This window comes from Lepidochelys kempii, chromosome 23 (assembly GCF_965140265.1).
Source record: "Lepidochelys kempii isolate rLepKem1 chromosome 23, rLepKem1.hap2, whole genome shotgun sequence".
Lineage (NCBI taxonomy): Eukaryota > Metazoa > Chordata > Testudines > Cheloniidae > Lepidochelys > Lepidochelys kempii.
In genome coordinates, this window is record NC_133278.1 from 2,924,626 (window position 1) to 2,938,158 (window position 13,533).

Here is a 13,533-nt window from a genome sequence, read left to right on the forward strand (position 1 = left end):
CCACTGCTCTCCTAGAGCTGGGGAGAGAACCCAGGAGTCCTGAGCCCCCAGCCCCACCCGCAACCACTAGACCCCACTGCTCTCCTGGAGCTGGGGAGAGAACCCAGGAGTCCTGAGCCCCAAGCTTCTTTTCCGGTGTGTGGCCTTTGCCGCCCGGCAGCCTGGGCACATGCCCTGACCCAGGAGTGCGGCTCTGCCTCCCTGCCCGGGCTGGCCGGCTGCCACCAGCCCATGGCTCGCTCGGTGCTTCCTGCGGGCTGACGTCCTTCCGCCCCTGCCCTGCAGCACCTGCCGGGCGGGCGGCGGAGGGAGCCGACCGCAGCCGGGGCAGCCTGGTGCGTGCATCGAGCTGACCGGGCTCAGCCCTGGGAGGACAGCGCGGGAGCCCTGGCCCTGCGGGCGGCTGCGGAGGAGCGAGGTAAACGCGACTGCGGGGCTAGGGAGACCCCCGTACCGGCAGGGGTGTGTGAGCGAGTGGTTAGAGCAGGGGGGGAGCTGGGAGCCAGGACTCCTGGGTTCTCTCCCCAGCTCCAGGAGAGCAGCGGGGTCTAGTGGTTAGAGGTGGGTTGGGGTTGGGAGCCAGGACTCCTGGGTTCTCTCCCCAGCTCTAGGAGAGCAGTGGGGTCTAGTGGGTGGGGGTGGGTCTGGGAGCCAGGACTCCTGGGTTCTCTCCCCAGCTCCAGGAGAGCAGCGGGGTCTAGTGGTTAGAGGCAGGGTGGGGCTGGGAGCCAGAACTCCTGGGTTCTCTCCCCAGCTCTAGGAGAGCAGTGGGGTCTAGTGGGTGGGGGTGGGGCTGGGAGCCAGGACTCCTGGGTTCTCTCCCCAGCTCCAGGAGAGCAGCGGGGTCTAGTGGTTAGAGGTGGGTTGGGGTTGGGAGCCAGGACTCCTGGGTTCTCTTCCCAGCTCTAGGAGAGCAGTGGGGTCTGGTGGTTAGAGCAGGGGGGCTGGGAGCCAGGACTTCTGGGTTCGATCCCCAGCTCCGGAAGAGCAGTGGGGTCTAGTGGTCAGAGGCAGGGTGGGGCTGGGAGCCAGGACTCCTGGGTTCTCTTCCCAGCTCTGGGAGGGGGTCTGGTGGTTAAAGTAGGTCAGTGTTGTTGACCTCCCAGGGCTGGGTTCTATTCCTGCTGTCTCACAGACTCTCCACGTGACTTTGGGCAAGTCCCTTGCTACGTGCTGTGCCTCAGTTTCCCCACCTGCACAAATGGGGTCAATGACACTGAACCACCTCCATTGGGGTGGGGGTGGCTGAGAGCAGCCAAGGAATGATTGATGATGTCATCAGCACCGAAACTGGTACCCAGCAAATTGCAGAGCCCAGGCATGGAGCTGGGCCCTGCCCCAAGGCATCTGCAGTCTGGCTGCTGCCATGCGTGGGAATGCCACAGTGGGGTAGAAAGCTCCCAAAGCTAGAAATAGAACCCAGGAGTCCTGATTCCCAGCCCACACCTCCTGCTCTAACCACTAGATCCCGCTCCCCTTCCAGAGCTGGGGAGAGAACCCAGGAGTCCTGGCTCCCAGCCCCCCCTGGTCTAACACAGCACCCTGACCTAAGAAGCGCCAGTTCTTCCTTCCTCGTTCCCCCCCACCTCCGTCTCCGCCAGTCAGGTCAAGCTGGCGTCTCTGCCGGCCTGTGCCCCGTCCCCTCCCGCGAGGAATCCCTCAGGTGGATCCATCCCTCGGTGCTTCTCCAATGACTGATTTCTTGGGCCTCGCTAGGTTCTCCCATCACCCCCTGGCTAAGGGAGCTGGGGCTTTAATGCCAGGGCAGGGGGCAGTATGTGTGTGTGTGTGTGGGGGGGGCGCTGGTATCTCCCTGGCACTGTTCACTCCGTGGTTGCACAAGTCGTCCGTTTGCGAGGTTTCCCATCTGGCACCGGCCGAGCCCTTAACTAATTGGGGTTCTGGGCAGAGTTGGGGGGCAGGATGGCTGGTGTGGGTGGCAGCTTGGGTAACAGGGTCTGCCTCTGCTCTGCTCTCAGGTTCGCCTAGGAGTGGGACTCTGGGCTGCCCGTCCTGGTGGGTCAGCGTGGTGCGGAGGGGCACCTGCTTAGTGCCACGGGGCGGAGCCAGGAGCAACTGGCAGGGGAGGGGCAGCCGGTGTCAGCCTGGGGCTTGAGGTGGGAGGGAGAATTTTGGTTGCTGTCCCAGGGCCCCCCATCCCCCTTCTGCCAGGGCTCCCCAACCCCTCCCCAACAGACTGTATCCCCCCAGTCCCCCTTTGTGAGGGCTCCAGGGCTGTTTTTACAGGCATCCCACGCCCGGTGCTGAGATGCAGCTGCCTCTGGGGTGGCGTGTGTTGGCTACCTATACAGGAATCCACCACAAGGGATGTGTTTGTCCCCTGCAGCCGGCTCCCCAATAACTCTGCTCCTACACCCCATCAGGGAGCCCCAGAGCTAGCTCCCCCAGGACCTCCTCCTAGCCTCCCCACTAGGAGACACCCGGACCCAGCTCCCCCTGACCCCTGCTCCCAGCCCTCCATCTGGGCCCCCCGAGATCCAGTCCCCCATCAGGGTCCCCCCCTAACTCTGGGAATTTGAACTCTGCCCCCCAGGAGCTGTCTGGCCTCACCGCTGACGTATCAGGCTGCGGAAATCAGAGCCGCGTGGCGCTGACTCAGGACCACAGGAGGATCTGACCTGCTCACAGGCCACCACCCCACAGCTTTCGTTTCCCCATCCCTCTTCCACACGGCTGGGAAGAGCAGGGCGAGGATGGGGTTGCACGGCTGGCTCTGCCTGCTCTGCCTGGTGCTCCCCTGGCTGCTGTGCCAGGGCATCCGCCGCACCCAGCCCGAGCAAGTGCATCTCTCCTACCCAGGTGAGGCTGTCGGGGCTCCGCCTCCTGGCAGGGGGACCGAGGGTGGGGCAGACTGGGAGCCCAGCTCCACTGGGTTATTGATGTTTATATCACCGGGCCTGGGGTCCCCAGCTTTGGGAGGGGAGTGGGGTCTAGTGGTTGGTAGGGGGAGTTGGAAGCCCAGACTCCTGGTTTCTATCCCAGCTCTGGGAGGGGAGTGGGGTCTAGTGGTTAGAGCAGGGGAGCTGGGAGCCAGGACTCCTGGGTTCTATTCCCAGCTCAGGCAGTGACCACTTTGTCTGGCTTCAAGTGAGTCCCTTCCCCTCTCTGTGCCTCAGTTTCCCAACCCCCTGCAAACACTTCCCTGCCTCAGTTCCAGAGTGCTGGTGAGATGGGGGAAGGTTGAATCAGTTTCTCAGGCAGATTCAGCTCCTTGGAAACCAAGATCTGGCTCCAGGCCTGGCCATAGGCCCATCCATGCCTGGCCGGAGGGTTGGAGCCAGAGGCTGGTTCTGGGGCAGGGTAGAAGTGTCTGGAGCCGGCTCAGTGTGTAATTGGCCCTTGTAGCACCTAGACAGAGCCGGTGGGAGGGAGAGGGCCGGCGTCCCGGGGAAGACTCGGGCTCCGAGCACTCACCAGGCTGTTCTAACCCCGGCAGGCGACCCCACCGCCATGACCGTCACCTGGACGACCTTCGACCCGGCCGGCTCCATCGTGGAGTTCGGCCCAGAGCCGGGCGGGGCCTTCACCACCTCCGCCAAGGGCCAAGCCAGCCGGTTCGTGGACGGCGGGTGGTTGCACCGTAGCATGTTGATCCACCGGGTCACCCTGCGGGGTCTGGCTCCCGGGCAGCGCTACGGTAAGCGGGGGCCCGGCCGCGGCTCCTCTCCCGGCAGTGGGCCCTGCACACTGCAGACTTCATCCACGCCAAGCCACGTCCACGCCACCAGACTGAGGGACAGAGACATGGGGGCAGGGCTCTAGAAAGGGGCCCCCACAGGGAGGGGGCGCAGCAGGGCCATTGAGACCTGGGGATATGCACTGATGGGGCGGGGGGGGGAGGGCGCGTGCCCGGCCACCCGGCCACGCTCCCTGACGCCTTGTCACGCTCACGCGTGCCCTGAGACACGCGCGCACGCTGATAGGCGGGGCACGCACACAAGCACAGTGTCCCCCAGCAATATCCACCATCACCAGGTCCAAATCTGCCTTGGGCCCAAATACACCCCCACCCTGAGCACCCAGCCATGCACACTCCCCAATCTCTCTCTTTCGCACACGCGCACACAGCTCCCAGCTAGTCCGATCCACGTGCACACAGCCCCCGGCCGTGCAAACTCTGCTCTCTGTGCAATCACGTGTGAACACACAGAGCAGGGCTCATCCCCTCCAGCAGGGAGGGAGGGAGGGACACACGAGAAGCAGGTGTCTGTGGTGACCAGATGTCCCGATTTTATAGGGACAGTCCCGATTTTTGGGTCTTTTTCTTATATAGGCTCCTATTAGCCCCCACCCCATCCCGATTTTTCACACTTGCTGTCCGGTCACCCTACAGGTGTCTGAGTCTCTCCCTGCTCTTCCCCTGTAGCTTATCGCTGTGGGAGCCCGCTGGGCTGGAGCCGGCCCCACAGCTTCCGGGCTCTGCCGAATGGCACCGACTGGAGCCCGCGTCTCGCTGTCTTCGGCGACATGGGGAACATCAACCCCCAGTCCCTGCCCAGGCTTCTGCGCGACACGCAGCTGGACATGTACGACGTGATCCTGCACGTAGGTCGGTGTCACGCCGTGCTCCCCCAGGCCCTGGGATTGGGGCTGGAGAAGGGATGGGCTCAGGGGGCGGGGAACGGGACACGGGGCCTTTTCCCTCTAGTGGGCGCTGGTGATCCAGCCCCAGGGCAGGAGACTGGCTGGCTCGGGGGGGCAGAGAATGGGACACGGGGCCTTTTCCGTCTAGGGGGCACCAGCTCCCATCCCATCCATGTCAGGAATGACCGACAGTCATCCCCATCTCATGACTGTTGGTGCCCCCGGGAACGAACTCGCTGGGTCCGTGTCCAGCTCCTGGGATGGCAGGGCCTATGTCCCCCAAAGCACTGCTGGGGGCTCTAATTGCCCCCCTCGTTGGGGATGTCAGCCAAGGACTAGACTCACCTCTCAGCAGGGCCGGCCAGAAGGGGGGGGGCAAGTGGGGCAATTTGCCCTGGGCCCCGCAGGGGTCCCCACGAGAGTTTTCGGCGGCACTTTGGCGGCGGGGGGGGGGGTCCTTCAGTGCTGCCGAACACACCCGGGGTGAAGGACCCGCCACCGCTCCTTCCGCTCCGGATCTTCGGCAAAGTGCCCTGAAGACCCGGAGCGGAAGGACCCCCGCCGCCGAAGATCCCAGGCCCCCTGAATCCCCTGGGCGGCTCTGCCTTTCAGCCCTCGAGAGCACCCCTCTCCCCTCCAGGGGTTAGAGCAGGATTCAGAGGGCATCAAGCCAGCATCGTCGGCTTCAAATGGGGGGGTAACCTCAAATCTGGGTAAAATCTGCGCCCAGGCTGCCCCCTGCCCCCAGGGCAGAGCAGCCAATTCACTGTGATCCTCTTGTCTTTCCCAGGGGATTTTGCCTATGATATGGACCAGGTAAATTCTGTATCCATGCTGCCTCTTTCGCCTTCGCTTCTCCTCCGGCTGTGCCCCATCCTGCTCCCCTCCATGTCTGGGGGGCTGGCCCCACTCACTGGTGTCTCTGCAGTGGAGATCTAGGGCCATCGCTGGGAGGGGGTCCCCCAGGAGAAGGGGCTGTGTGCTCATCTCCAAGGGTTTCTAGCAGAGATGCTTGTGCCCCCATGTATGTACATTCACCTGTGTGCGTCCCACCCAGCCTGTATGGGTATCTCTACCCTGCATGCCTCATGGACTCAGTGAGGTTTACAAAGCTGCTCCAGCCCTGGAACTAACCCAGCTGGCAGAGGCTGGCACGTGGGGGGTGGGGGTTTGATTCCCGCACACGGCGACTTGCCCAGGAGGCTGGTATTATGAGCCCAGGCCCATGGGAGATTGGAACTGCTTCGGGATGTGCCAGGGAGCAGCGTAGCCTGCGATGGGAATTGAAGCAACGATGCGAGGCGGGTTGGCCCCGTCCACCCCACGCCCCATCCGTGCCCTGGTGGCCATGTATGCAAACGCACACACGTGTTTGCATTTGCACACGGATCTGCCCACCCGCTTCCAGGCATGTGGCCCTCCAGCCACCCGGGGTACACGCAGCCCCTAGGCATGTAAATGTACTCTGAGGGTGCAGCGTTCCCAGGTGCCTCGGCTGATGCGACTGTCTCTGGGGTGTAGTGTAATGCCATGGTCGGAGATGCCTTCATGCGCAAGATCGAGCCCATTGCCGCATCGGTACCGTATATGACATGCCCGGGGAACCACGAGGAGAAATAGTGAGTGGGGGGAATTTGTTGCCCTGGGAACCTCTCAGCCTGCGGTTGGGGTGGGGAAAGAGGTGGCGGAGCCGGAGGTGTCTCCATCTGCTCCCAGGGGATGGACTAGGAGTGGCAGCTTAGAGGCCAGGGTGAGGGGTGCATTAGGGATGCTTGAGATGCCGGGCTGGGAATTGGAAGGGTTAAATCCACCCCCGCACACACACCCCACTGCAGCCCCTAATTGTTCTTCCCTCCCCCAGCAACTTCTCCAACTACCGTGCCCGATTCAGCATGCCCGGTGACACGGAGGGCCTGTGGTACAGGTGAGCACCCCACCTCGCCCCCAGGGGGCAGCATTCCAGCCCCAGGTGCCCGACCCTGGCAGAGGTGCAGGAGGATAAGAACACCTGGGGCAGGACTCTCTGGGCCTGGCCGTACTTGGTTAGAGTGTGTGTGTGAGGGGGTTGGAGGGCGCCTGGGTTCTATCCCAGCTCTGGGAGGGGAGTGGGGTCTAGTGGTTAGAGCAGGGGGCTGGGAGCCGGGCCTCCTGGGTTCTATCCCAGCTCTGGGAGGGGAGTGGGGTCTAGTGGTTAGAGCAGGGGGCTGGGAGCCAGGCCTCCTGGGTTCTATTGCTCCTACTGACTCACTGTGTGTGTTGAGGGGCAGGCTGCTTCCCCCCATCGTGTGCCTCAGTTTCCCCCCAGCATAGCACAGGGCTCATCCTTCGCCTTCCCTCCCTTGTCACCATATGATTCTGCTTCTCTGCCCCCCGAGCTGGGACATCGGCCCTGCCCACGTCATCTCCTTCTCCACTGAGGTGTATTTCTACCTAAACTACGGTCGCCACCTCGTCCAGGAGCAGTACCAATGGCTCGAGAGAGACCTACAGGTAGACACGCCCCCAAACCCCCACCCCCGGCTGCCACCCGCCCAGACTTTCTCGCTCACAGTCTCTCTCTCCCCCCGGCGGCACGGCAGGAGGCCACGCGGCCGGATCGGCGCCGGCGGTTCCCGTGGATCGTCACCATGGGGCATCGGCCCATGTACTGCTCCAACAACGACTTAGACGACTGCACGAAGCACGAGAGCATCGTGAGTGGGGGGGAGCCGCTGTGGAGGAGAGAGGGGGGATGCTCTCGCACCCAGCGGGGAGGGAGCCGAGTGGGGACCTGCAGACTGATCCAGGGAGGCCGTTCCAGGGGGCGGGGGGACCTCGCTGGAGGGCCTTAAGGAGAGAATGTGGGGCAACCCACCAGGCCCCCCGCCAGCTGCTGATTCCCCTCTCCCCCCCGCTGTCTTTCTCCTCAGGTTCGCCGAGGGCTCCCCCAACATCAGTATGGCCTGGAGGACCTGTTCTATAAATACGGTACCCGCTGCCCCTCACCCCCCATCCCTCCAGCCTCCCCCGGCAGCACCCCCTAGGAGGGAACCTGGGAAACTCCCCCTGCAGGACATGCGCTGGGGCTGTCAGCTGGAGCCCCGGGGCGATGGGGGGAAGGGTGGCAGAGTGGCACCAAGGCGCTTTGGGGGCTCACGCCGACCAGGACGGGCTTCTGTCACTTTCTGGGTGTCTCTGTGTCATGCAGCCCTAGCCCAGAGCCCTGCCACCAGCAGCCGGTGCGTAGTGTGGGGATGAGCCAGCCTGGGTACCGATGCAGGGAGACCCCCAACGGGCCTGAGTCTCCCCTGCTGGGCCCAGTCCCTCTCCCCGGACACTCCCGGACGTCAGCGACAGAGCCCACACCCCAGGGACTTCGGGCCCCCAGCACCTTTCTCAGCTCTGGCCTCGTGCGCCCCCCCAGGTGACGGGCACCTCCAAGGACTTCTCTGCTTCTATCTCCTATTGTCTCTGTTTCCAGTCCCACGAGGGATTCCTGGCGCCGCAGGCTCTGTCCCCCGTCATGCTGGTTAAGGGGCCTGCCCCCCTCCCCACCCACTCGTTTAGCTTGATGGCTTTGGTTGCTTTTTTCATCGCCCTCCGAGGTCTGGCCTTGCTCAGTTTATCCCGCAGGCCCAGGCAAGCGGGTGGCATAGCATTACCTTCGGTAGGGCAGGCTAGGGTTAGGTACCTGCTTGCGTAACTCCTTTTTGTGCCTGTTCCCAGCCCACCTTTCTCATTCTTTGTACAGTATGGACTCATATGAAGGACCAGCGGGTCCCGGTTGGTATATGATCCCTTCCACGTGTTCTTGTAGAGACACAGATTATGACAGTTCGGGCAATGAATATTTCTTTCCCTGTCTCCTACCCGGACTCTCCCGTAATTCACCTGGGAACATGGGCTGAGCCCCACACCCTATCTCTTAAAGGGCCGGCTCGCCCAGCGACAGGGCCCCAGGGCAGAGCATGCCTAGGCCACCAATTCAGCCATGGGTCTAAGATCCAGTGGCCAGAGTCCTGAGCCAGTGCTGTCCTCTCTTCACCAGGTGTCGACCTAGAGCTGTGGGCCCATGAACATTCCTACGAGAGGCTGTGGCCGGTCTACAACTATCAGGTGACTCCTGATTGGGGTGGGGGTTGCGGGTGTCTGGGGGGGGGTCTCTCCGGGGTCGCTGTCCAGCCTGATTAGGGGATTGAGTCCAAGATCTGAGTCTGAAATGACCCCGTCTGCCTCCCCCCACTGCAGGTCTACAACGGCAGCACCAAATCGCCCTACACCAATCCCAGGGCGCCCGTCCATATCATCACCGGATCGGCTGTAAGTGACAGCGGGTGCCCGAGCCTGGTAGTGTGGCGCCCAGCACGGGCCGATACCAGCCGCCACGGGCCCGCCTCTGCTCGCCATGCGAGTCAATGGTGAAACCGCGGCCGGGCGTCTCTGCCCACGATTTAAGGGCCTGATCCCGTTAAGCACCAAACACCACCTGAGTGGTGCTGAGTGCCCTCAGATCCCATAGAAATTCAGTGCGGCGCTTCCAGGATCGGGGCCTAATTTAGATGCCTGTTGGGGGTGTTAGTTTAAGGGCAAGAGTACGAGGAGTGGAGCTGGGCCTGATCCTGTCTCAGGACAGTCCCGCGGCGTGGGGGTAGGGCAGGATTGGGCCCCAGCTGCCCAGGGGATGGATGGGTTGGGGTAAGAGGCTCCATGAGAAGATGGAGGGATCGGGAGAGGAGGCGTGAAGCTGGGAGCAGACTGAGAAGAGAGAAACTGAGGCATGGGCAGGGCAGTGATTCGCCCAAGGGCACCGGGGTCTCCATCCAATGCTCTATCTGCTAGGCCACGTTGCCTTGAAAGGGATAGGGGGTGGAGGGATTGATGTGCAGTGGAGGTGGGGCTGAGGCAGTGGGAGGAGGAGTTTAGCTGGGAAAGAAGCTAAGATGTAGCCCTGCCCTCTTTCTCCCCCCTGCCCCAACATGGTCATGCAATGGGCTCTGCCCCCCTCCATCCCCCGCAGGGCTGTAAGGAGAGGCTGGACTGCTTTGTCCCCTACCCACGAGAGTGGAGCGCCCTGCGCATCAAGGACTACGGCTACACGCGCCTGCAAATTGTCAACCGCAGCCATATCTGGCTGGAGCAAGTGTCTGACGACCAGGTATGGCATGGCCGGCGGATGGACCCCCACCTACGCCCACCCCGTCCTGCCCGATCCGATCCCTACCTGGGCTGGCTCAATGTGCATTGGACTGTGCAGTGGACCCATTGCAGGGGTATCTGGGCACTGAACATTAACCACTAGACCCCACTTCCCTTCCAGAACCAAGGATATAACTCGGGCGTCCTGACTCCCAGCACCCCTCTGCTCTAACCATTAGACATCATTCCCCTCCCACAACTGGGGAGAGGACCCAGGAGTCCTGCCTCCCAGCCCCCGCCTCCCGGCTCTACCCACTGGCCCCCTCTCCCTCTGAATGCTACCATCCTGCCATAGCAACCTCTCCCTGAATCTCAGCTGGCACCCTTGGGGTGTTACCACGAGGCAGTGGCAGAGAAGGGAAACCCTGGGGGTAAAGCAGCGCTGAACTCTCCTCCAGCCTAGGGTGGGAGAAGTCTGGAGCTGGGCGTCTCTGGAGAAAGGCACAGGAAGCATTTGGGCTTGTCTAGCTCCAAGCGGATATAGGGGGCAAGCAGAGAGGGGTGGCGGGGTCTAGTGAGTAGAGTGAGGAGTGGGGGCTGGGAGTAGGTGCTGAAGGCTTTTGGGAATCTGGCTCCTGTGTTGCGGGAGCTGGGTGGGAAGCCGGGCAGATCCCTGCTGTTTTGGTCCTTCTAACTTCGGTGGGTTCACACTGGAAATGGGCCTGAGCCATGGAACCTCCCAGAGTTCTCACCACCTCTCTCCAGAGCAGCCTAACATTGAATTCATATCCTCAGGGTCTTGACTTCCAGCCTTCTCTCCTCTAATTGCTAGACCCCATGCCTCTCCTAGCGTTAGGAGTAAATCCAAATCCCTGTAGCTGCGGTTTGCTAAACATGGATGTTTCCTTTGTTAGAAACGTGATAATCAACTTCATTTGAATGCTTAATCGGTGCTTCAGATTAAGGGGGCTGCAGGGGAAGGGTTTAGTGAAATCCAGAATGCGGGTCTGGTGGAGGGGAAATAGCTCTAGAGAGCTGGGGGGATAAGGCACATCTTCATGCCACTGGGGATATATTGCAATCCCATCCCTGCCACCAGTGTGAATGTGTCACGGAGTCACTGAGTGATGCTCTGGAACTGCCCCTAAGAAGCCAGGCAGGACTCTGGGGCAGCCTCCTCTCTGTGAGCAGCCTGTCTCCAGGGCAAGCAGCTCACACAGCTTCCACCTTCCTGGGGCTGACCTCGGAGCATTCAGCATCCCCGTCCACACCGTGCGCTTCCCGCAGTGAGTCCGCTCAGGCGGGGTCCTGGGGAAGCCAGAGGGTCCTGCACCCCAATTCCACAGTCAGACGTGATTCTCAGCCAGCCAGTAAAACAGAAGGTTTATTAGACGACAGGAACATGGTCTAAAACAGAGCTTGTAGGTACAGGAAACAGGACCCCTCAGTCAGGTCCATCTTGGGGGGCAGGGAGGCCAGAGCCCCATCTGGCCTCCCTCCATTTCCCCAGCCAGCTCCAAACTGAAACTCTCCAGCCCCTCCTCTGGCCTTTGTCTCTTTCCCGGGCCAGGAGGCCACCTGATCCCTTTGTTCTCCAACACCTTCAGTTGGCACCTTTGCAGAGGAGGGGCCCAGGCCATCAGTTGCCAGGAGACAGGGTGTCGGCCATTCTCTGTGTAGACACCATCACACTGGCCCCCTAGGGCTCTGCCACAATCACACACCCTTATCCCACCACCTGGATACTTAAGAACTGCATCGGGGAAACTGAGGCACCCACACAGTATTCAGGGAAAACATTAAGAACATTCCCACTTCGTCACAGAATGAATCTTGCCCCTTTGTGGTCCCAATTCATCCCTCCCGTCCCCATTCCCAACACGTTGCCATAGACCCGCCCTGGGTTCTGAGGCTCACCATGAAGCTTGTCTTGGGTTCTGAGCAGTGGAGGAACATCCCCTGGAGCCACCCCTGAACCTGAGTCCTGGTTTTGTCTTTCAGGACGGGAAACTTGTGGATGGGATCTGGCTCATCAAGGAGTTGCATGGCCCCAAAGCTTGGCTTTAGCCCGGCAGCAGGCACCCAGCCCTGAGTTGAGCAGAGGGACTGCATCCTTAGGAAACTCTGAATTCCTCGCTATCTGGCTGGAGTCAGAGCTCCCTGCATGGCTACAAACTAAACTGATCAAATCCAAAGACCGCTCTTGCAGGCCTTGATGTATGGCACTGGAAGGATACGTCGGACCCTGCAGCTGGGTCTTTATAATGGTGAAAAAGCGCTTTGCTGCAACTGAGCGTATTAGGTCTCAGAGCACTTTATACGGGTGGGGTTCTGTCTGTGTATTCCCAGTTTATAGATGGAGAAACTGAGGCACAGAGACAGGAAGAACATTGACCAAAATCTTAGATTTAGGGGTCTTGCTTTCCAGTCTTCCCTTATCACTAGATCCCATTCCCCTCTCAGAGTCAGGAATAGAACCCAGGAGTCCCCCCTGCTCTAACCACTACACCCCACTCCCCTCCAAGAGGCAGGAGCAGAACCCTGATTCCCAGCCCCCCTGTTCTAACCACTAGATCTGCCCCTCGCATGTCAGGAATAGAACCCAGGCATCCTGACTTCCAGTCCTTTGTTCAATCCACTGGCCCATTCTGCCTCTTAGGAAAACCCCCCCTAGATCTAAAATGTTCTCTAGCCTTTGCCCGGGGCATCTCTGCTGCTTGACTTCTTCTGGCTCTCAGACTGTGTGCGGGGGGGAAGGGGTGCTGGGATCTGATGGTTTTCTTTCCTTATTTGTTCTTTCCTCCATGAGCTGAGCCTCCGTACCAGGCTTTCTCCCCTGCTGCTAGTTCCTGTAATGCAATAAGCCCTACACGGAGCTGCAAGGCGGCAAGGGATGGGGCTAGATTTGCCTTTCGCCATCAAGCATGGCCCATGGTACATCTCTGAGGTTCGTTGTATGATCCTTAAATCTTCGAGCTACACGCTGGGTCCTTTGTACTGATGCTTTGGAAATTAACAAAACAAAATCAAGCTCAAAAGGTGTGCGATGCTCATCTCCTTCAGACAGCGCTTGATTTGCCTTTGGTGCCTTGACTGTTTTAGGGCCAGATTCTGCTCCGGTGTAAATCAGGAGGCGCCCCCTCCAAATCCTTGAGTCACAGAGAGGAGACTTCGGCTCTGTCACCGGCCCCTTTAAGGGGAGGTGGGCTCAGCCCCACCTGGGACTGATCAGCTGCCTCCTAGTTGAAGCTGGGGGGGTAGAGGTCAGGTGATGGCCTCAAGGAGCACCTGGCCAGCAAGCGCTCAGTTGAGAGGACTGATGGCAGGCAGGCAGCCTGGCTTTATGGTGTCTCCCAGATAGGTGGCTGGCACAGGGAGAATTTCTGGGAGTCTCTGGGTCCACGTGCGGGCTAGGGGGGTGTGTATGGGGGGGGGTCTCTAGTGGGGCAGAGGAGCTACTTAACTTGGGTATTTTGCCTAAGTTTTCTGATTACTGATACACACTGCCCTGTGCCAAGGGCGTGAGATAGACGCCGCTGTAGCATCTCTCCTTCATGGGCCAGTGAGAGAGCCCGCTGGCTCCCAGGTTCCTCCTAGATCATTGCCACAGTCAGGGGCGGGCCAATGCTAGGCCAGATTTCTGCTGCCCTTTGCAGAAAGCCCTGGTGAGAGTTCGTTTTTTCCCCACACTTACATCGGCGGCTGTGAGAGGTACTGCCCATCTCGCTGACCAAGGCTGTCTCCCTGCGCTCCCCCATCGGTCCCACCTCTTCTCCTGTATGTGGCTTGTCAGCCGTTTTGGAGCAGGGAGTG

General features: G+C 60.8%; 1 protein-coding gene across 1 annotated transcript; it reads left to right on the top strand.

The window, feature by feature from the left end:
* The first annotated feature begins 237 nt into the window (after positions 1-237).
* On the top strand, positions 238-12,758 carry ACP7 (acid phosphatase 7, tartrate resistant (putative)). The gene is made up of 14 exons (XM_073321742.1): positions 238-418; positions 2,555-2,820; positions 3,458-3,658; positions 4,388-4,570; positions 5,396-5,421; positions 6,127-6,224; positions 6,467-6,529; positions 6,981-7,095; positions 7,185-7,298; positions 7,515-7,572; positions 8,633-8,700; positions 8,833-8,904; positions 9,602-9,739; positions 11,722-12,758. Exons 2-14 carry the CDS (start codon positions 2,715-2,717, stop codon positions 11,785-11,787), a joined length of 1,308 nt encoding a protein of 435 aa, XP_073177843.1. The 5' UTR covers positions 238-418; positions 2,555-2,714; the 3' UTR covers positions 11,788-12,758.
* Positions 12,759-13,533: the final 775 nt, after the last annotated feature.